The sequence below is a fragment of the Drechmeria coniospora genome, chromosome 01 (assembly GCF_001625195.1).
Source record: "Drechmeria coniospora strain ARSEF 6962 chromosome 01, whole genome shotgun sequence".
Classification (NCBI taxonomy): domain Eukaryota; kingdom Fungi; phylum Ascomycota; class Sordariomycetes; order Hypocreales; family Ophiocordycipitaceae; genus Drechmeria; species Drechmeria coniospora.
Genome location: NC_054389.1, coordinates 7,521,950 through 7,544,286, shown reverse-complemented (window position 1 = coordinate 7,544,286; position 22,337 = coordinate 7,521,950). Strand labels below are relative to the sequence as shown.

General features: G+C 56.9%; 6 protein-coding genes and 1 non-coding gene across 7 annotated transcripts; 4 read left to right on the top strand and 3 right to left on the bottom strand.

Annotated features, from left to right (window-relative positions):
• Positions 1-276: 276 nt before the first annotated feature.
• On the top strand, positions 277-2,438 carry DCS_01966 (uncharacterized protein; the record flags this gene model as incomplete). The annotated part of the gene is made up of 3 exons (XM_040799297.1): positions 277-318; positions 408-857; positions 924-2,438. The coding sequence occupies 3 exons, from the start codon at positions 277-279 to the stop codon at positions 2,436-2,438; spliced, it is 2,007 nt and encodes a 668-aa protein (XP_040660180.1).
• Positions 2,439-2,740: 302 nt separating this feature from the next.
• DCS_01965 (short chain dehydrogenase reductase family) lies at positions 2,741-3,929 on the top strand (the record flags this gene model as incomplete). Its single annotated transcript, XM_040799296.1, has 2 exons — positions 2,741-3,566; positions 3,619-3,929. 2 exons carry the CDS (start codon positions 2,741-2,743, stop codon positions 3,927-3,929), a joined length of 1,137 nt encoding a protein of 378 aa, XP_040660179.1.
• A 596-nt stretch (positions 3,930-4,525) lies between these two features.
• On the top strand, positions 4,526-5,275 carry DCS_01964 (O-methyltransferase; the record flags this gene model as incomplete). Its single annotated transcript, XM_040799295.1, has 2 exons — positions 4,526-5,006; positions 5,070-5,275. The coding sequence occupies 2 exons, from the start codon at positions 4,526-4,528 to the stop codon at positions 5,273-5,275; spliced, it is 687 nt and encodes a 228-aa protein (XP_040660178.1).
• Positions 5,276-7,527: 2,252 nt separating this feature from the next.
• On the top strand, positions 7,528-10,182 carry DCS_01963 (uncharacterized protein; the record flags this gene model as incomplete). The annotated part of the gene is made up of 4 exons (XM_040799294.1): positions 7,528-7,677; positions 7,780-8,062; positions 8,122-9,936; positions 9,998-10,182. 4 exons carry the CDS (start codon positions 7,528-7,530, stop codon positions 10,180-10,182), a joined length of 2,433 nt encoding a protein of 810 aa, XP_040660177.1.
• A 574-nt stretch (positions 10,183-10,756) lies between these two features.
• On the bottom strand, positions 10,757-12,502 carry DCS_01962 (extracelular serine carboxypeptidase; the record flags this gene model as incomplete). The annotated part of the gene is made up of 2 exons (XM_040799293.1): positions 10,757-11,225; positions 11,289-12,502. 2 exons carry the CDS (start codon positions 12,500-12,502, stop codon positions 10,757-10,759), a joined length of 1,683 nt encoding a protein of 560 aa, XP_040660176.1.
• Positions 12,503-13,552: 1,050 nt separating this feature from the next.
• DCS_t12 lies at positions 13,553-13,625 on the bottom strand. The gene has a single exon. It is a non-coding gene; the product is annotated as a tRNA-Asn (tRNA).
• A 380-nt stretch (positions 13,626-14,005) lies between these two features.
• Positions 14,006-15,330, bottom strand: DCS_01961 (subtilisin-like protease; the record flags this gene model as incomplete). Its single annotated transcript, XM_040799292.1, has 3 exons — positions 14,006-14,713; positions 14,807-14,960; positions 15,014-15,330. The coding sequence occupies 3 exons, from the start codon at positions 15,328-15,330 to the stop codon at positions 14,006-14,008; spliced, it is 1,179 nt and encodes a 392-aa protein (XP_040660175.1).
• Positions 15,331-22,337: the final 7,007 nt, after the last annotated feature.

The following is a 22,337-nucleotide window of genomic DNA, read 5'->3' as shown; positions in this document are numbered from 1 at the left end:
CAGCGCCGGAGCCCCTCTCGGGGGTCGATTGCTGCATCGCCACCGCTGCCACAGACCTCGGCACGGTAAAATGAGCTCTGTATTCCCAGCGCTTAGCTAACGCCAGGACATGATCGTGTCTGCCCCGGTTCCACCACAAGCTACCCCCCCCCTGCCCCCCGCCCCCCCATCCCCCGCCGTGGGCGTGGCGAGGATAAAAAAATTGTCGTCATCCTTCCAGTCCTCGCCGGGCACTTTTGAACAAGAAATTTTTCCATCACCTTGGATCGACCTAGGATGCACCCGTTGACGCCGATCGTCTCATCTCCTCGGCTCTCGGTATTTATCATTTTGATGCCCGTTCGCTAGCCTCTTGCCCTTCACACCTCGTTGACGTTCCTGGAACCTACAATCACAAAGCTTGACAGAATCTCCCACGGCCACATCCATCGGCTCTATCGAACGGTCCTATCGAACGGTCTATCCAACGGTCCTATCCAACGGTCCTATCCAACGGTCTATCCAACGGCTCAATCCAACGGCTCTATCCAACGGCTCTATCCAACGGCTCTATCCAACGGACCCTATTCAACGGCTCTATCCAACGGCTCTATCCGACGGCCCTATCCAACGGCCAGATCGGCGAACCGGCACGCGGCCACCTCGAAGCAAAAAAGCCCGACGCTCTAGTGACGCCTCGGCAGGTCGTCCGCAGCGGCAGCATGGATCAGCATCGGCGGCGCTCGTCGGCGGGCCAAAAGGAAGATTCTCGCCGGATACAGGTCGCCATCGTCGGCACGGGACTTGCCGGGCTGACGACGGCTCACCTCTTGCACAACGACGCCCGCGGACGCTACGAGGTGACCTTGTTCGAACAGGTATGCAGCCGCCTCCAATGAATCGCCCGTGTCGGGACGAAAGCTCATCCCACCGTGCCTCGGCAGGCGTCCAGGCTCGCCTTCGACGCGGCCTCGGTCAGCGTCGAGAACAAGAAGACGGGCGTCGTCGACCGGATCGACCTTCCCATGCGTGCCAGCACGGGCGGCTACTACGTCCATCTGCTGCGCATGTATAGGCATCTCGGCATACGCCTGCACCCGCTCCGCCTCTCCTTTGCCTTTGCCAGCGCGCGAGCGACATTTTCGGCCCAGTCGGGAGCCGACGAGGATGGTGCTCGACGCCTGCGGCCGGAACGAGGCGACGGATGGATCCTGGGGCGCCTGCTGGAAATATGGTATCTCATCGCATGCTACCTCTGGTTCTCGCTCGCCTGCCTCTGTGTGCCGCCCAGGACGAGCCGGGCCGGGAGGACGACGTCGGGGGCCGACGCGAAGCCCGGCGCGAAGCCCGCGGTCGACGGGGAGCCGGTGGAAACCTTTTCTCACTATCTGCAGAGGATTCGGCTGCCTCGTCGCTTCACGAACCATTACCTGCTCCCCGTCATCTGCATCGCCTCGACCTGCTCCCACGCCGAGGCCTTGTCCTTTCCGGCGACGGACATTGTCAACTACGAAAACCGTTCGCGCGGGCAGCCCAACTACACCGTCTGCGGAGGCGTCCACCAGGTGCAGTCGAGGCTCGCCGACGGCCTCGCCGACGTTCGCCTGGCCTGCCGCGTCGTCGCCGTCAAGGCCGTGACGACGGGGGATGGCGCCGTCGTGCGCTGGCTGTCGGGCCCCGACGCCGAGTCGGAGCAGTACTTTGATCGAGTCGTCCTCGCCGTCTCGCCCGACGTCGCCTCGAGGCTTTTCCGCCCCCTGCGGTCCGTCCTGAGCGGCATGCCGACCCTCCAGACCGAGAGCTCCATCCTCCTCCCCGGGGCCGTCGAGACGCACGCGACGGTCGACGACGCGGGGCCGATTCCTTCGGGCCGCTGCTGTCACGACGACGGCAATCGCCTGCCGCCCGAGGACGTCTCCTTCCGAACCGTCTTCTCCGCGTCGGGCGCGAGGACCGAGTCGTTGCATCGCATGCCCGGCGGCGTGCTGATCAGCACGTGCTCCCTCGACCCGCACGCCGACGGGGAGAGGGCCCTGCACACGGCCACCTTTACCAGGACCCTGCGGACGCTCCGGAGCAGGGCCGTCGTGCAGGGCGTCATGCGTGCCTCGCCCCCGCGGTGCGTCGACGACGAGCCCGGATGGGTCAACGGACAGGACAACGTGTGGCTCGTCGGTGCCTGGTGCTGGGACGGGCTGGTGCTGCTCGAAGGATGCGTCGTCTCGGCCATGAAGGTGGCCGATGACTTTGGCGTCGAGGTACCCTGGCGGCAGCCCGCCACCGGATGCCAGGGCATGTCAGGCCATCTCTCGGCGCTACCCGTCGCGGCCTGGCGGCAGCTCTCCCTGGCCGTCTCGCTCGCCGTCTGGGCCGTGACACAGGCATCCGCCGCGACCTCGACGGAGCTGCAGCGCCGCCTGAAGCACCCTCGCGACCGTCAGCTGCTGCCGGTGCTGTAAAGGCCGTCGACAAGCAACCAAAATTGCCAATCTTTTTGCCCTCGACGGAGTTGTCCACGGGCTCAACGCTGTTGCGCTTCCGGCCCATGCCTGCCCGAGGGCGATGCTGTTGCGAGCACCACCTACCGGTTACTTGTACGTATTCTTCCGTTTGGCTACCTATCGAATCTTGGCGTGTCCTGCTTCCGCTGCCTTTGTCGTCGTCGTCGCCTACCGTACGTGTTGGTGCAGTGTCAGTGTGTGTGTGGTGTGTGTGCGTATGTTTACTGTATGGGCGGAATCGTGGCCATGGCGTCCCGACGATGGTTTGCGTCGGAAAAAGGAATAACCCGACCCCTCGACGGAGGCAGCGGCCACGTCCAGCATCATCCCCCGCTTCCATTTGCTTCCCCGTCGCCATCGCTGCCGTCTCTTCCCCCCATGCTAACCCCATCGGTGCTGTGCCGAGGAATGCCCCTGTCGAGGACGAAAATCCCTCCCCAAGGCTCACGTCTCGTCACACGAATGGCACGCAGATGGTGCTGCTCCTCTGGCGTCACGCTCGTCTGTCCCGAACCACCCTTTGTCCTCGAGTCGTCATCACCTCCATCATCCGTGACAGTCACGCATCACCCACCGCCATCCTGACCCCTTCCTCGGAGGCAAAAATGGGGCAAGGAAAAGGAGCAGACGGCGGACAGGATCGGCCGCTCGACGGCAAGGTGTACGCCATCACAGGCGGCGCCAGCGGCATCGGCCTCGCCACCGCCAAGCTCCTGTCGAGGCGAGGGGCGACGGTTTGCATCGGGGACGTGGACTCGGCGGCGATGAAAGAGGTCGAGTCTCATTTCGGCTCGCTCGGCGTGCCGTGCGCCGTCGCCCGCGTGGACGTCTCGAACCGCGGCCAGGTCGACGGCTGGATCCGCTCCATCGTCGAAAGCTACGGACGCTTGGACGGTGCGGCCAACGCGGCCGGCATCATCGGCAAGGCCCACGGCATCGCCGCCGTCTCCGAGCTCGAGGACGAGGAATGGGACAAGATCATCGCCGTCAACCTCACGGGCACCATGTACTGCCTGCGGGCGGAGCTGCGGAGCGTCGTCGACGGCGGCTCCATCGTCAACGTCTCGTCCATCCACGGACTCAAAGGTTCGGCCCGCCGGCACGCGGCTCGCCTTCTCCGCTGACACGACGCGCCAAGGCTTCGCGAGACACGCGGCGTACGACGCGAGCAAGCACGGCGTCGTCGGCCTCACCAAGGCGGCCGCCATGGAGAATGGCGGCCGCGAGATCCGCGTCAACAGCGTCGCGCCCGGCGCCATCTACACGCCGATGATGGAGAAGAGCTGGGCGTCCCACGGCCGGCCGAAGGATGCGCCCTTTGACGAGCCGTCGGCCTTTCAGAGGCAGGGAACGGCCGAGGAGACGGCCCAGGTGATTGCCTTTCTGCTCGGCCCGGAGAGCTCCTTTGTGAGCGGCAGCGTGTACGAGGTCGACGGGGGTTGGATGTGATGCGACCTTACGATGCGACGTGGCACCGGCCGCCGCGGCGTCGTCGACCCCTCGTGCAACGGTGCCGACTCGTTCTCACCTCGACGGAACGGATGGATGGCATTCGATTGAGCATTCGATCGTGGAGCGGCGGCCATCATTCCTGCACCGCCGGGCTCTACGTGGAAGCGCCGACGACGGAAGAGGAACGATTCAAACGGCGTCCGGTTTCGTCCGCAGACGTGGCGTCGCGTGTCGTCGAGAGATGACATGGGAGCGACGGGCATTGTCGGCGGTTCACTCGTATCGCCGTCGTGCCGTCGTGGCCGGCAATGCAAATGTGACGCCATCGGATCGTCGGCCAGGGTTGCAGTGAAATCATGCCTTGGTTCGATCGTCTCGGAAATGTCGGTTAGAGCGTCGGAAATGTCGGTTCGAGCGTCGGAAATCTCGGGCTCGCCAAGTCATCTCGGCCGCCGCTCCCACCGTACAAGTAGGCAGATGCGCGCCGCATCGTCGCCGAAGCCGATGGCCGTCTTCCACCTCGACACGTACGCCGAGGCGAGCGTGAAAGAGAGAGGCATACCTGCGTAGATCGTCGACACGTCCGGTCCGCCATGCCGCCGCCCACGTCGAATCTCATGGCCGGCGTGCCCGAGCACGTCCTGAAGCTGCTCGACCGGCTCCACGCCGCCTCGTCGGCGCAAGAGTCGACCATCAGCAGGGACGACTACGAGGGCGGAGACGCCAAGCGGTTCATGAGCGACAAGTTCATCGCCCTCGAGCGGGACAAGGCTCAGTGCGTCTACGCGCTCGCCCGCGCCGTCGGCGCCCGAACCATCGTCGAGGCGGGCACGTCGTACGGCGTCAGCACCATCTATCTCGCCCTCGCCGTGGCGGCAAACGTCGAGGCCGCCGGCGGGAGCCGACCGGGGCGCGTCGTCGCGACGGAGCATGAGCCGGCCAAGGCCGCGCGCGCCCAGGAGCACTGGCGCGAGTGCGGCGACTCCGTGGCCGGCGTCATCCAGCTTCGCGAGGGAGACTTGTTGGAGACGCTGAAGGAGGACCTCGACCATGTCGACCTCTTACTTCTCGACAGTGCGTTCCTTTCGTTCGCCTCTCGGCCTCGTCGACATCCTCGCCGCTAACGTCGCATCCCAGTATGGACTCCCATGGCTCTGCCGACGCTTCGGATCGTCCAGCCGAAGCTGCGACCGGGTGCCGTCGTCATCACGGACAACACGGTCGGATCGGCGTCTGGCTACGAGGACCTGCTGCGGTACCTTCGCAGCCCGGGCAGCAGCTTCATCAACATTACGCTGCCGTACAAGAACGGCTTAGAAATGAGCATTTTCCTGCCGCATTAAAGGATCGTTGGCTTCGCTGCTCTCTCTGCGTTGACGATGACGACGGCACTGGGTCACCATGCCTCCACCTTGCGCCGGCCGTTGGCATCTGTCCGGAATGTCCTGCCGAAAGAAACAAGAAACGGATGGTTCAAGACGACCCAGCGCATGGCTGTTCATGTTGTATTCGACGACTCCCAGGTTCCGGGCGACGGTCCGATTTTGCATCAAACAAGGCAGGGACACGTCCCATCTATTCAACGAATCGATCTGCGGTTCATGAAAGGAGAGTCCCCTTGACGTTTCCGCCACTCGCCCGTGCAAGTTGGACAGTCTGTTGCCGGGTGCCCTCCCCGTCATGGCGAATTACTTCCTCTTTCGATAGGTACCATCTCATCATCCGCACGTGACACCAATGGTGTACCACTCGGCCGGTGCTGACGTACCATGCTTGACTGTTGTGAGGGTGCTTGACTGTTGTGATGGTGCTTGACTGTTGTGAGGGTGTTTGACTGTTGTGAGGGTGCTTGACTGCTGTGAGGGTACTTGTGCGACGGTTGTGATGGTATTTTTGGCGAAGCCGACGCAGTCTTTGAGATGTACGTGTTGCATGCTCATTCCCATTCTAATACCCACCACACGCTGACAGGTGAGAAGGTGACTTGCGATGAGATGATGATTGCTTGTCCGCCGCCGTGTTCATGTTTGTACAGGCTCACCACCTCTGACGGGCACAGGATGCAACTTCTCTGCAAGACACTGAAAGGTTGGGCGGCAGAACGCACCTCGCGACGGCGAAGCTCGGTTGTGTAAAGGAGCACGTTGGTCTTGACCCAGGTATTCATCGGCCACGAGGCCAATGCAGGGGCATCGGGTGTCGTTCCAGCCTCTGGAGGACAGTACTATGAATAATGCTTCTGCACGCTGTCCATCCGGTGTACAGTCCAAGTACAAGTCCACGCGAGCACATGCATTACTGTACAAGCAGTTCACCTACACTCGCAAATCCAGAAGTGTCCAGACTCCGAAGAGGAAGACATGTTACTACACCCGTACGAGTGGCGAATGCACTCGCACATGCATAACTGTACAAGCAGTTCACCTACCTTCGCTCGCGAATCTGAAAGTTTCCACTGACTCTGAGGGGAAAGACATGTTGCTACTACACCCGTACGTATGGCGAATGCACTCGCGCAAGGCTAGAATATTACCGCTACGCCTGCTCATCCGGCAGAGTCGTGTACGGTGTCCGCGGTTGGGCTCGTCCAATGTGCTACCAACTCACATCACCACCGGCGAGATCTTTCAGGGACGTGTGAGCAGTTTGGGCATATTAATGGTGATGTTACTGTACAACTACTATGAACACTCTGAACACTACGAACAGTATCTGCAACACTACCCTGTGCTCCATACTTGGTAAATTCAAGTCGTAGTGCGGCTATGGAAGTTGAGTGTCAAGGAAGATGTCATAGTATAAGTATAGCATCCAATAAGTCCACAGGAAATATGGTCCATTTTTAATGGTTGGTTTGCTGCAACAGAAGCCTCTACAAGTACTTACATTCATAGTGAACAGGGGGTAATACAGTATTTACAAGCAACTGTTGATTTTCTAGCCACTGGTCCAAGTATGGCATAGGCGTAAAGTACACTCACTTATAAGTGCTCTGAAGTCTTGCGAATTCAAACTTGACGTTGTGAAAAGCACAGGTAAACCCAGCTACAGGCTACTGGTACTCTACCACTCTCACAAGTGAAAGCTCGAAACAGGGTACTGCTAGAGGCCCAGGTGATGCCTGTATGGACCGTGGTGACATTGTATTCTCATTTAGCCGCCGCTCCGTAGTTGCGTGTGCTCACATGTGCAAGGTCTTGTCAGTACAGTAAAGTATATTGGCGGTTTGGTATTCTCACATCATACTCGACGATCACGACAGGTGCACTTACTTGTACCTACTTACAGTAATACAAGAATTGCGAAAGCATAAATCCGACGGTGTGCTTGTAATAATAATTGTACCAGTATAGACCATGGCTCATATATTTGCACCCATGCAAATACCAAATCTGGCGCAGGCGGGACCGTGTGTCATGGCCCGCAAGATGGACCGGCCCCGACCCCGTGCGGATGCTGGTATACTTAATCTATTTGCTCGTAGTAATGCTTGTACGAGTGCAAGTAAGTATATACTTATGCACAGTTGGAATCGTCATCGGACCTTTTCCTTGCACACCGTGAGTCCTATCCCGTACTTGAACCCGGAAGCACGATGCACAACGGGCGCTTCGTCGCGACCGGCCTGGTCCTGGCCGCCGCCGCCGCCGCTGCAGCGGTGACAAGTCGCTCAACAAATGCCTGCGCCGAGGTCAGCGACTCGTGGAGACAACACATCGACTCCCGTCGAGAGGGCCCGCCGACGGTGCGGGCGAGCCTGGCGTACGACTGCCTCAACTCCGTGCCTCTCCACACGACGGCGGCACTCGAGCTTGTCGACTCGCTCAAGCCGTACCTCGAATTCTAGTCGGACACGGCCTACAAGGCAGATCCGCCTCCCGGCTACCCGTTCCCTGCCTACGATGTTTTCGCCAACCTCGCCGAGGTGAGACGGAAGCTGGTGGCGAAAGAATACGGCGGCGAATACGCCTTCCAGGTGGACTTGCTGGAGACCGTCTTCGAGCCCGGCCACGACAGTCACTTCCAGTTCATGCCAGACCTTCTGGCCAAGGCCGTGACGTGGATCCGCATAGGCAGCATAGTGTCCGTCAGCGAGGACGGAACCTCGCCGCCCGTCATCAAGCGTCACTGTAAGCCGCGCCCTTGACGCTGCCTCCACCATGGCTAACGAGCACGCACCACGGGGCAGCCCACGTCGAAAAGTCCCCGGATACGGCACCGATCATCACCGCCATCAACGGTATCGATGCCGCCAGCTTCATCGAGTCGATAGCCGCGAACGGCACCGAGTGGACTGATGTCGATGCCGGCTACAACTCCATGTTTTTCCAGCGGTCCACGCACAGCAAATTCGGGGTGATGGGAAACTTCGCTTATGCCTTCAATAACATAGGCGTCAAGTACCCAGGCCCGATGACCAGGTTTACCTATGAGGGTTATCAAGAGTCAGAGAGGGTGGCCAACATGGCCGTTCTCAACGAAAACTGGAGGTATCTTAGGGATGGAGTTGCTGTTTACGACATGTTCTGCAGTCAAAAATACAACCCGAGGGACATACCGCAAAAGCATCCTTACATCTACACATTCCCGTCTTTGCCTGCAGCCAATGACAGTAAATTTCCCGAATATCCCGTGCCTGAAATGGCCACCTCGGATCTCATTGTTTCCGGCTATTACCTTAAAGGCGATGGTCTCGAGGATGTTGCCGTTCTTTCCCTGACCACCTTCAACAGCAACAAGCCTACCGAGTTTCAGTCCGTATGCCGCGATTTCTTGGAAAAGGCCGCCAAGGATGGAAAGACTAAGCTAGTTATCGATGTACAGTCGAATATAGGCGGTCTCTCCTTGCAAGCCATCGACCTGTTGCACCAAGTGGCACCCGATGTGGAAGAGGACTACTACTTTCGCAACAAGATCAGCGAGGAGGCCCTCGCTCTAGCAAGCAGCACGGAGGAGCGGATTGCCGATGTTGACCCTTTGACGACAAAGGACACGTATGCGGCCTGGGATTGGAGTCTGTGGTATACCAACTATCGATTTGGCGTCAACACGGAGAATGGAAAGTTTGAGAAATTCGACGATAAATTCTCGCCTCATCTCTTCAAGGGAACCAACTACACGTCCCTCTATCGCTGGGATCTCAACGAGCCGCTGGTTACGACGAACAAGAAATATGGCATTGGCATGGAAATCACTGGCCACGGACAGCTGGCCACCGCAGGCGTGCTGCGCTTTCACCCCGAGAATATTGTTATAATCCACGATGGAGTCTGCAACTCTGCATGTGCCTTTTTCTCGGAGCAGCTCAGCGCCCATGGCGTCAAGACGATTGCCATGGGGGGACGTCCCAAGCCAAGTCCGATGCAGGGAGCTGGTGGAAGTAAGGGCGGCCTTCTGATACCCTTCCGGTCGCTCTACGAGGCCGTGCAACGGGCAAAAGACTCGACGGCAGATCCCGAAAGAAGCAGCGTCCTTGAAAGGTTTAGCGACGCACCTATACGTCGATCCGCGTACGCAACGGTAAACTCGGCAGACTGGATCCAGGAGAAGCATATCAAGGACGGGATGCCAACGCAGTTCGTAACCAGCAACGCAGACTGCCGCCTTTACTGGACTATGCCTATGATGTTGGAAGGGTCCGAGGTTTGGAAGGCGGCGGCGAATGCTGCGTTTAACGGGGCCAAGTGCGCCTACGGAGGCATAAAGAATCACCCGACCAAAAATCGCTGCAACGAGATTAAGAATCTCGAGCTTGGCATCAAACTATCGAATGACCCGAACTCAGGAACTGAAGATGAAATCGGTGTGGATATAGAGGGTCCTAACAACGGCCATGCCGTTGTTTCCATTGCTCGAAGCCCTGAGCCGGGATTCAACACATGGGTAAAGGTTGGCTTTGGTTCCGAAACGATGAACATTCGCGATATTCGAAAACTTCACCTTACCGCCACTGGAATTTTATGGGGGAAGAACGATGATACGAGCAACGAATTCACGGTCCAAGGTAGGCCACCTTCGGCGTGAATTCGAGATGGTGATGCTAACATGTTGATCTCACCTCGTAGATATTCAACTGCGTGCGCAATGTGCTGACGGGAACTTTAACGTTACCAACGACAAGTTGGTTAACGTAAATCGGCGGTATGGACATCCTGGTGGAGTCCTTATTGAACCCTTGATTACCAGGACTGTGGCAACCTTCAAGGTTGCCGTCAAGGACTGGCAGATTTCCGATGATTCGTCGAAATAAAGCTACAGGGTCTGAATGGGTATCCTTACTGTTCAAAAGGAATCGATAGAGTCGATGAGCATGTTATCCTCCGTTTCTCATGCCTCTGTTGCATGGTGTCGATGCCAAAATTCAGCGACTTGGGGCGAGGGACCCACGCTACATACAAAATAGAGGCTCGGCCAAAGGATTTGAAAGCGACGCTGATTGTGTGTACTAAGTTGGGCAATCTGATGGTGATGAAAAAAGCAGAAAACCCTCTCTAGTCAGTTTCAAAAGCGATCATACACTGAAACCAATATCATCTTCGTTACCTGTTAGAATTCATGTTGCATTTATTGCGTGGCTAGGATGCCATGATTGCTTGGTCAAGAACGTCACTGCAACTAGACATTTATATATCCGATGCGATGATGAAATACTCTCCAGAATCTAGCCGTTATTCGAATATTCCTGGTCAACTTTGCATAGATATACTCAAGTTCGTCTATTTGCAATTGTGCGGATCTCGTCATCGAGTCTGCATGCCTTCTTTCCCCAGAATGGCAAAGTCGTGTAATTGACTTGTTTTCTCCGTCGATATTCACGTCGATATTCAGCTCCACGTCAAATGCAGGTTTCGATCTTTGTGCTTCTTGCGTCTCGTCGTGTCAAACTCCTCCAGCCACGCTTTCAAAATATCAACCTCCATCGCCTGTACCTCTACCACGTGATTGGGCGGTAGCCCGAGCTTCGCCTTGTCGGCCTTGAGGCCGTTCTTATCCCAGTGGTGTACGGCCGGGTCGATGAGAATGAACGGCTCTGACGAGTTGGAAACGCGACCGGGCAGACCCAGAGCGTGTGGGCTGGCAGCGCGCCAGGGATCTTGAGCGCCGTCAATAAGGGCGACGCGTGGAAAGCTGAAGTTGAAGCCACCAAACTTGTTAATCGCTTGAACATTAGGCGGGCTTGTAATGTTGAAAAGTTTGCGGCATAATATGCTTGAGTAATCGTACGTATATGCGCGAGAGACCATGGGAAGTTGGTCTTCAGGGGTGCCCTCTCCAGTCATGAAGAATCCCCATCTACACGTTGCCAACAGTCAGTGCTGATGCGATCAAGTCAACGTCGAAATCGAAATTACTTACTCGGTGCATGTCTGATAAGTCCAGATTTGATACCAATCAGCGCTCAAGTCCGTACGGCCCTCGTAAAAGCGAGCAGACGCGGCTTCTCGCAGCGAAGTATTCCCATGGGCCTTCGAGACCTCCTCTCTAACATGGCCGATCCAGTTGAGCATTCGCGTCGACAGCACCTCTACCTCCCTATGATAGCCTGCCAGGGTAATGGCGCGCTCCACCTCGGGGAGAAGGTAGGTCGTGTTTTGAAACAGAAGGGTATCCGACGTGATGGTTGTGCAGTAGTCGGCGAACGTGGTACTGCTCCGGTCGGGATCCCAGTTGACACGAGCGAGCTGTCCAATCTCGTAGCTCAAAAATTGGGCAAACTCGTCGTCCAATAGCTCGTCAAGGCCAAACAGTTGCTTAATTGCATCGGAATCACGACCGTCTTTGCTGAATAGCATGGCGTCGATGACCTGGACTAGCTTCTGCTGAGTGGGAGAGCAATCCCCCGGTGCAAAGTGGCGCGCGGCCTCGTAAAACTGCCAGAAGTCATCAACGGCAGCCAATACGCCCGAAGACGAGATGGCACCCCAGATCACATCTGGATACACCTTCCGAGCAAATGCCGCCAGGGCTCCGCCGTAGGATCCCCCGTAGATGATCCAAGGCGTGTCAGGTGCCGTGAGGTTGTAGTTCTCAAGTCCGGGGAGGTCCACGTGCGTGGCAAAGTAGGCTATGTCGGCAAGGCCCTGCTCGGTTGATAGGAACCGGAGATTCTCGACCGTGACGTTTGGAGTCGGAAAGCTGGTGCCATAGTAGCGATGCTCCAAGACGAGACCAACACTGTCGGTGGCTTTGGTCAGCATGGAGACGATGCCATGATCGAGGACCGACAGACTTCTCTGACCGGTTATCTCGCCACCATGGAGGACGATTATGGGACCACCCTCCTTGTAGTTGGATGTGTCGAGCCAGTACCGCAGGTCGAAGTAGCCATCCGCATGTGGCTCGTAGCGGGAGTCGTGTTGGAAGTGATCGATGGGAACCGAGAGATTATAGGCCTTGATAGTTGGATATCGGTCGACTTTGGGTGCAAACGACGCATCGTGTGGCTCGACTTTCAACGCCTCGGCGGCAGCGGAAGCAGAGGTAGCACGACGCCGAATCGCGAAAACATCTCCGCCTGCGACTGTGACTACCAAAGCTGCCACAAGGGTCGCGAGACCCCTCATGTGCATGGCGATATGGGGTTGAGCAAATCAATTTGAGCACGAATGGCCTCCCCTGACGGCGTTCAAGCGTACTTGACGCGGAAGGAAGAATCCCTGCAGGAAGTTGTGGTACAAAAATTGACCCTCGTATCATACGAAACCAAGGCAGCCCATCCTTTGTGATTCCCGTTGACTCGTACGGTGAGGTGAGAGAGTTACAGCAGACAGACGACGCATTACTTAGGCGTACTTTAAATATCTGACCTGCAAAAATCGAAGATCATATACATACAGCATATCCACAGGCCATTGAGTAAAATTATCCAGCTCTCAGGTGTGGATGTGGTCGTTGGTGGAGAAGAGTAGAATTCTGCGCAAAGTCCTACACACTCGAGATATCCTTCATCTCGACAGACTTGGTGTCGGGTCAATTCTATTGTATTCGCCCTACTTGTACGTATTGTATTCGTACTTCATCTGCGAGTACTGTAGTTGCGTTTTGTGAGCTTCACAATGGGGTATGGCATGTCATATTTCAATCCTACAAAAACCTTATTCTTACAATCACAGTACACACACACCTACTCTACTGTATGTACATACTCTTTTCATACATGTATGTGTAAGGAAGTACGCTATAGTTATATCAAACAGTATTATAAGAATGCCTCGCACTGAGAAGTACATTAGTATTGGCAGGCAGCGTCAATATTTTGACAATCGTGTAGTTACCCCGTACGGTTCATGTACACTTGATATTAGACAAGTACGGAGTACTCCGTAATATTAAACAGTTATTTACAGTCGGCGGGGACCGCCGGGAAATAATGCATATATTTATTGCAAGTGCTACTGTACTTGCATTCCCTCTCCCATACTCTGTGCTCCGTACGGAGCACTTATTACTTTAGTCTTTATACTGTGGTTTAATTCATTATACTGGTTTATACTGGTTCAGCACTTGTATAAAACAAGGTTGCCTCCCATTCTTACTCCGTACGTCGCCGAAAATTCACCGTCATTCTCCTGCTGGGCAAAAAAAAAAAAAATTCTCCACGAGACAAAAGAATAAAACAACTCCCCCGGGAAGGATCGAACTTCCGACCTCCAGATTAACAGTCTGACGCTCTGCCAGTTGAGCTACAGGGGAATGGATCTGCGATTCGGCTGCGCTATTGACCTTCAACAAGGCACGAGACAACGGCAGGCAATGATTGCGATATGGTGGGTTGAAGCGAGAGCAGAGAGTCCATCTTCGACAATTCTACTTACCCTCGGGATGATGAATGGATTGCTTATTCAACTGTAGCTTTATATAGTATGTGCAGTTAACTAGGCTACTTCTCATATACGCATGAATGTAGAGTTCGAAATCATTATTCGCCGGCAAGTGAGTGAGCAATCCGTCATAGAACCGGTCAAGGCAAGGCGGAGAAAGCAAGCTAGGGAAAGGGAGAAGTGGAAATATATACAAGTGTCAAGGAGCACCTCCCCCCCCCTCTGCATGTGCGTCCCCCTGCCCGTCCTGCTCTACTCCAATTTGAAGCCGTTGTTGATGAGAGCGTTGACGGTGCCGTTGGGCACGTTGGAGATGGCACCCGACAGCGCGTTCTTGGCAATGTAGTCGCAGAGGCCGGCGATCGGCTGGCCCATGCCCATGAAGTAGGCGGCGATTCCGGCGACGTGAGGAGAAGCCATCGAGGTGCCCGAGATGGTCCTGTTGCTCCTGCCGTTGATCCAGAGGGAGGTAATGTTGGAGCCCGGGGCGAGAACGTCGACGACCTTGCCCCAGTTGGAGTACTTGGCGAGCTTGTCATCCTTGGACGTCGCTCCGACCGTGCAGGCGCTGGGCTCCGACGCGGGAGAGTAGTTGGCGGCATCCGCTCCGTCGTTTCCGGCCGCGACGGCGAGGAAGAGCCCGGCGTTGGTGATGGCGGCGGCGGCGTCGTTGACGAGCTTCGACTTGTAGCCGCCGAGGGACATGTTGACGACGGCACCCTTGGGGCAGGTCTGGTTGACGGCATCCTTGGTGACAAAGTCCATGCCGGCGAGGACACCGGATGTCCTGCCGGAGCCGTAGGCGTCGAGAACCTTGACACCAAAGATCTTGGTCTTCTTGGCGACGCCCCAAGTCTTGGAGCCAATCGTGCCGGCGACGTGGGTGCCGTGGCCGTTGCCGTCGGTGTCGTCGTCGTCTTCGACAAAGTTCTTCAGGAACGTGGCGCGGCCCTCAAAGTCCTGGCATCGCGTGTTAGCACCCGCCGTTGTTCTCCTTCATTTCAGGTAGACGGAGCAAAGGCAGAGCGGCGGACGGGGTGACGGTAGACGTACGGGGTCCTTGGCGTTGACTCCGGTGTCGATGATGTAGGCGCAGGTGCCCTCACCGGCGCTCTCGTCGTAGCTGTAGGTCGTACCACCGGGCTGCTGGCTCGAGATGCGCGAGAGTCCCCACGTCGCGTCCTCCTGCTGGGTGTTGGAGTTGATGCTGATGATGGCGTCATGCTCGATGAAGTCAACCTGCGCATGGCAGTCAGCAACGTGGTCGAGCAGAGACGCGGGCTCGAGAGGTGACTTGCACTGGGGTTGAGCCGGAGCTTGCGGAGCTCCTCGGGCTGCAGAGTGGCGGCGAAGCCCTTGAAGCCGCGGCTGTACGTGAAGTCGGCGTCGGCCTGGATTTTCGAGACGGCACTGGCGACGGCGCTTCGCTTGGCGTCGCTGTACATCTTGACGATGTACTTGCTCTCGACAAGCTCGGCGCTGCGAGGCACGATCAACGGCGCCGGCACCCAACGCCTCTGAGGAGCCGCCAGGGCCAGGGAGAGGGGGAAGAGGGCGAGAAACGTGGAGGCGTGCATGTTGACCGATGTTCAAGACGACGAGTCGAGGCAGAGAAAATATGTCGAGGCCGGAGGAGAAGCAAAAGCACGGCAACGGATGAGGACAGATGCGATGTTGGGATGAGTCGGGGAGAGGAGAAGATGGAGTGATGATTCGATAGAAAAATCCCCTCGTCGAGAAGGACCAAGGCTGTCTATTTATCTTTGACGAGGACTTCATGTTCATCGTAGTCGTCGTCGTCGTCGTCGTCGCCGTCGCCGCCCTGCTCTCTCCTCCTCCCCGTCGCTTCGCACGCGCCCCTCGTCAGCGTCGCAGTCGAGCAGATGTCGTGATGGTCGAGCCGATGCCGGAAGCGGCGTCAACTCGACTCCCACGTTGCCGGCAGGTGGGTTCCCGTCCACGATCGGCGTCCCACGCGCCCCCTTTCCAGTAGGTGGTCGTCTTCGCGCCCATGGCTCCTGCGCGGCAGCTATCTCATGTGAGTGTTGATCCCGGCACCGAAGAGGCCTGATTGGGCGCCGATGCGATGAGTCTGACGCGACCGGGACCCAGCTCGCCAACTGCCATCTCGGTCCAGCTCGGCGGCGACAGGCGGCAGCTACCTACCTAAAGGAGCATAGGCGCTGGAGCTTCCGAGTCCAGCAAGTGAGCCCGCTCACGGCGTCAAAGAGGGGGTCGTGATGGAGGGGAGGCGAGGCGAGGCGAAAAAGGGGGGGCCGACGACCTGTCCGTCGTCCTGTGCCTGGATTTAGTGAAGAATCAACTTAAGGTTAACTCGCAAGGTGCAAAAAAAATAGATGAAGTGGCTGGGCGAAAGGGTTGCGAGGTGAACGAAAATCTCGGCGGGCGATGCCGTCAGACCGACGCCGCCAGCGCCGCCGACGAGGCCAACCATTCGCTGGCATGTCGGCGCCGGCCGGGGAAGGTTCCGGTGCCGCCACGCCGCAACGACCGGCGGGCCATGCCACAGGCCAAGGCAGCAAACGGCCCCAGATGGCCAGAAAGACGGAGGAAAGTGACCAGCATGCCGGCGGAGATGAATCGATAATCGCGCGTGCACGCGACGAGAGGGCGCGAGTCCGGCATGCCTCGCAGCTGGCATCAGCATGCATGATTGTGCAGTTGGTTTCCGAACCAAGCAAGTCGCACTCGGGGCAGGAGCGCGAAAGGGCTGGTTGAACATGTGAGGCGAGGGAAAGGAGTCGGCCCCAGTACGGGTTTCCGGTGCCGGACCAACAGAGTTGAGGCCCCTGTCTCGCACATGCAGGCGGTCTTGCATGTATGTGCAGGGGCGCCAACGTCGATACCTGCGGACAGCGCATGGCCTTGCAGAGCATGGCAAAAGGGGGCCAAAATTGCGACGTACACGTCTGTTCCTCCCAGCACCCGGGTCGTTCGCCCCGTGCCCCCATAAATCCGTCAATCTGTCGTGGGGCGGCCGGAGCAGGCAACGGGCATGCGAGCTTGGGCGCATCGTTACGCATCATACGGCTGGTAGTTTCGGCATTCGAATGGGGCCTCGGCCCCGTCTCCAGTTGGGTTGGTCTTGTTTTCGCGCGATGATCCTACCTTGGTGCGTTGACGTCGTTGCCGCTGCCACAGAGACACACCACGGTCGGCTGCGTCCATGAGGTGGCCGCAAAGTTGCGGCTGCGAAGCAGGCATCAGACCTGGGAGCACTGGGGTGTACTCTAAGGCTGACATTGGCGTCTGATTAGAGCGCGTAGTGCTTACCACGAGAAGAATCGTTCATGCCAATGGCGGCCAGCATGCACAGCAGCATCGGTCGAACGAAGCTTTGGAAACTTCTCCATCTGCTGGCCGCCATGGATGCTGGCTCAGCTTTCCAGTCACTCTGCCCAATGCTTTAGCAACAAAATCCTACCACGGGGAACTTTAGCCAGCCCGCTGCCGGCAGGCAAGGGGGTGGCAGGGGAAAGGGAAAAGGGAAAGGGGGGCGATCAACAAGTTTGATGACTCGATGCATGTACATGCAGCTTCTCCAGCTGCCTCATCCATATGCCAACTCCGCTCGCCAACAGGGCTTCCAAACGTGGTACATGCACTAATCACTTACATGTGCAGTGCATGTCCGCCTTTATGGCGGTTAATTTTAGAACGTTGCCGCAGCCGCTGCATGATCATCGGCAACAATGCATGTCAATAAACTCTGACCCGTAATCAAGGCCTGGTGCATGCCCTCAATGACGTCGCGCTTCGCGGGCCAGGACCGAACGCGTTTGTAGGTGATATCTTCTAGCCGCTTTATCCGTGCCGATAACAGCAGATGGCTCGTTAAGGAACTGCTCCTTCATCACTCTGCCTAGTCGTGATTGATCCGCAAAACATGCTACAGCGCAAGAAATGTGCTTCCGAATGATGGATGATGGACGCTACCGACGTCATGTGAGTACGCGACGGTAGCGGCGGCGGTGTGCCTTGACGCCGCCGTTGGTGTTGCGTCCCTGCTGCCTGTCGGTGTCGATGTCGGTGTCGCTGGCCGCCAGTGCACAATGCCATTATCGGCACACAAGTATAGAAGACTTGCCTCTTTGGGGCAGCTCAGCTGGTGCAGGTCAGAGATTGGGATAGTCGACGGTCACAATTGATCGATGGCGAGTCCGAATCGCGGCCGACGGGGTCACCGTTTCGAGAAAGGATTGACACGAGGTTTTCGTCATCGGCACCAGCCAACTGGCCCATTGAACGTCCCCGGTCCCGTCATCGCCGTCTGATGCCGCTGCTGGTGCCGGAGATGATATGATGATGATCTCGCACGCACGACCCAAACAGAACGCTCCGATGCATCAATATTTCCATGTACTTTTTTTTCGCTACCGCGAAAGCGAAGCTGACCCCAGAGTCGACCATTCGGTGTTGGCTGGCAATTTTCTTTTTTATTCATCAGCATGGCGCGTGAGATTTTGAGACTCCCATGCTTACGGAGAACACCAACATACATCTACCTGTGCGAGCACATGTACGTGCGCGCGTGTGGCTTCTCGGGACCGCACGTGCCAAGATACCATGTTGTTATGCTCTGCATGCAGTTCGTATACGATCCGGCACCAGTGCGACAGGCAAGGTCACTGGGAGATTCGCCGTGGCCTCTGGGACTGGATGCTGAATAGTACTGACACTGGACGATGCAAAGGAGAGGGAGACTTGCCCCGTTCGGGCAGGCAAGGCGTGCCGTGCAGAAGCCTCCCAAGGTCAAGGCATCGCCTTCTTGCAGCGGCTGCCGCATCGGGGACCCCCTTTACCCCATCGAGAAACTGCAACGTTGGTCACTACTGACGATGCGGTCAAGGCTATGCATCGTGGTGGCACTGGATCCGAGTGGCTGACGGAGATGGCCTCACTCCCTGCGCGTGCTTATCAACGAGCTCGGGCTCGACTGCTGGTGATACGTTCCATCCCCTTGGAGGTAGTCGTTGCCGTCACCAACGAGATGGTGTGATCCTGTCATGGTTCCGGGGGCCGAAGCCACGGCGGTTGATGATGGATGGGCCCCCGATTCCCCTCATGGGCCCCTCAGCAACAGGTGTCAGGCTTTTGCTCTCGCGCCAACAGCCGCCGGCAAATGAGTCCATCGGCGAATCGTCCACTGTCACCCAAAAGGCGCAGGCACCGAGTTCGGCAGCTGGCACTTGCAATCCGAATGCTCCTGATTGCGACCGTGTTGGTCAACAGGGTCCCCATACCCTAGAGCCTGCTGGTTGTTGCCGTGCAGTTTGCTGGAACAAGTTTTTCACGGGGGGCCTTCCTCGGTGTCATCGTAGGCCATCCCGGATCGTTCATCTCGTATTCGACCTTATTCTCCGTCTCGGAGGCGGCACGGCAGATGCGATTTGCCTGTCCGATTCTTTGTCCTCCAGAACGGCTTTGCTTCAAGCGCTCGAGCTCGGGCGTAGCCGTCGTTTCCGCACCACAGATTGACGGGACGTGGAATGACCGACTGTACATGTACTGTAGGGTCGGGGATACCGGTGGTGCCATCGAATCGATGATGCTCGCCCTCCGCATCCGCACATGGGCAGCTGATGGTGCCGCTGGCTGCTAAATACCGCAAATTTGCTTGGCGGCGTGTGTTTCTTCTCCTGCACTTTTGGCTCACCATCACGAGTTTGCTCGCAAGTACCGTAAGAATTCGTAGCGCGTACTGTACAGGGACATGTACCTGTAGGTGTCCTGGTACTGTGCGGCGGGTTGGGGGAGGTTAATGTTTTACTGATAACGCAGGGAAGATGCTTTAACGGTGACGTTGTGGAATTTCCAAGACGTAATTATTTATTGCGATTGATTTGGTCGTGTTTTGCCATGAACCGATGATGGATGATGAGATGAAGAGGTCGCAGCAATACACCAAGATCTTGTGGCGGGCCGGATTCGAATCGATGGAACGGTTTGTTCTCTTTCTGGTCCTTTACCTGTAAAGCAAAAATAGAAAAGTAAAATCGATTCGCGGCGTCACCTTGCTGCTTCCTCAAGGGGCTGCGTAAGTATCTTGTGCATCCAAGGGAGTGAGCGAACGCATTATCCAAGTTCTCGTCGGACAGCATCACTCTCCCAGGCGAACCCTTCTCCCTCCCCTCTTGCAACTGACTGGCCATGCTACCGCACAGGTCAATGTCACGCCTGACGCCTGCGGTCAGCGCCGGAAGGCCAGGGGGAGGGAGAGCGTCAAACATCTCGGCAGACGCATGGTGCCAAGATTCGGCAAGCTCGCGCCGGCACCAGGTCCACATGGCGGTTTGTCTCGTCGGCGCTCAGATACTCCCACCGAGTCCGGGTAGGCATGCCCTTGAATGCAAGGTTCAGTCAGGCCTTGCATGAAACGGAAGTCCTTTGGCTGCTCGGGAAATCCAGTAAGGAAATTCAACTCCTAAGCGGATTGAAGGAAGCCGAGAGCTTTGGCCAGAATTGCATTTTCCGCATTGCGGCCAATATCTAGCATTCGATTGCTGTCATTGTGCACAGGCCAGCCTCCAGGAGATGGCTCGTTCCGCCTCCGGAGCCATCAGCTGGCGAGCAAGGGGGCTCGAGGATCGGTCCTACTCCATGGTCCTCGAGTCCAAAAATTGCCAGGGTTCAAAGGGTATGTTCATCTCCAAAGCCGCCATGGCCGACTCCGAGGCGTAATGGCAGCCGCGAGGCTACCGTTGAAACAGATCTTTGCGACGAGTCGAGGTATCACGATCGACATGGGTCAAGGGGTATGACGGGATAACGATTGTAATGTATTGCCCTGGTGACGCAGGGCAAAGGTGGCAAGATGCTCCTTCGCAAGGCCCAGTCTTGTTCATGCATCTGGGGATAAAAAAATAAAGCAGTCGGTCGCGGAGATGAACATGTGGCGTGAAGTTGTAGCAGGCATCATAACGAAAACCCCTTGCTGATGAAGTGCGTCTTCCTTCATCTTCAATGTTGCATGTTGCCGCTTGCCTTGCGCGTAGGCATTGGTGAGGAATCTAGAAGGACGAGGGAGTTCATCGAGTTTACGATACATGGTGAATCCGATCCAGTGAGGCATGTAATTAAACCACGAAAATACGGGCTTCGATATGCCTGGACCGGCGCTCCAGAGGGCTAATGGCTCCTTGAGTGAATAGCTCGCTTCCGTTGTCATGCCAGTCGACAAGGTCATGATAGAGCAAGACTGCCCGCAGCATCTGGAAAGCCGTTAGGATCTCCGATTTTGCATCAGACTGTGGCAAGGACCGCAAAAGGGTGCAGAGAGAGCTGGGCCACGATGGTCACAGGCGCGGCGTAATGCCATGTATCCAGCCAGTGGTCTCATCCTTTGGAAACGCAGGACCTGATGTTTGGGACCGTGTCCAACTGTCTGTGACTTCCCGGTCCTTTTGGCCCCGAGGGATGCTGCAAGCATTTGCATCATCAGGCTGAAATGGCCCATGTTGTCAAAGGGCATGCTTTTCTTGTCGGGCCCTGGTCGGGCCAACGCTGAGGGTTGTGTTTCCGCAAAACCGCTAGAGCGCCTACTGTCAAGTGCGCCTAGGTGTAGGTTCACAGCTGCAACATGAGCCTTTGTCGTTGAATGCTTCCCGACAGATCCAAGGCCTCGCCAGGAGAGCCCACTGCACCTCGTCACACAGTACCCTTCGTCCCCGTATGAGGAGCATATAGGTTCCAAAGGCACGTATTTTATCCGATCGATGCACGGGTTCTTCGAGTCCTCGGGCGAGTGAGGAAGCTCCCGCCTAGTTGGATCAGACCTAGGATTCCATGCCGCAGGCTGGGGTCCATGGGCTGGGCAATTTGCATCTGCCTGATCACCACTTCCCACACTCCGGGGAAATATCCGAGTAGTTTTCGGAGGTGCCGCCGGGGTAACGACATGACAACGATGACTGCCGAGGTAGTCCTGGCAGTGGCAGCGGAGGGTCAGCCGAGTGCAACTTGTATTTTGGGCTGACAGACCCATGTTGAGGTCCTGTACGTTGCACAGGGAAATGCTCGTCACCCATTCTCAAATTTGAAGGCCCGGATGAGACGAGACACCCATCGTCATGCATCGTCATGTTGCCCGATAGTGATTCAGGTGCCTATTCCGACGAGGAGGGTAATGACCCCATGCCGGGCTGAAGCTGCTGGACTTCGGCCGGGGGGGTTCTGGGAATTATTCGTACAGAGCTTGCTGCCCAGTCAATCCACATGAGGCGTCAGCAGCTGATGGAGTATTCCTACCTGGACTCGACAGACCACAAGAAGATATGCTTGCCGAGCAAAGGTGTCAGGGCCGCAGGTACACCACCAAACTGATGGTCCAGGGTCAAAGTGTGATCGGACTGATGATGATAACCGGGTTCAGGGGACGGGGATCTGTGCAGGGGATGGCAACCAGACCCACGGCTCCGCAACAGAAGGAGGAGTACAGGTCGAGTTGTGCACAGTACTTACTTGTACATGCTTCAGTGCACAGCGGCGTATCCAGGCACTCGGCGTGGTCGCCAACGAAGCGATCGCAGTAATGAAGCAATTCCTTTGGAGGGTGCTGGTTGGA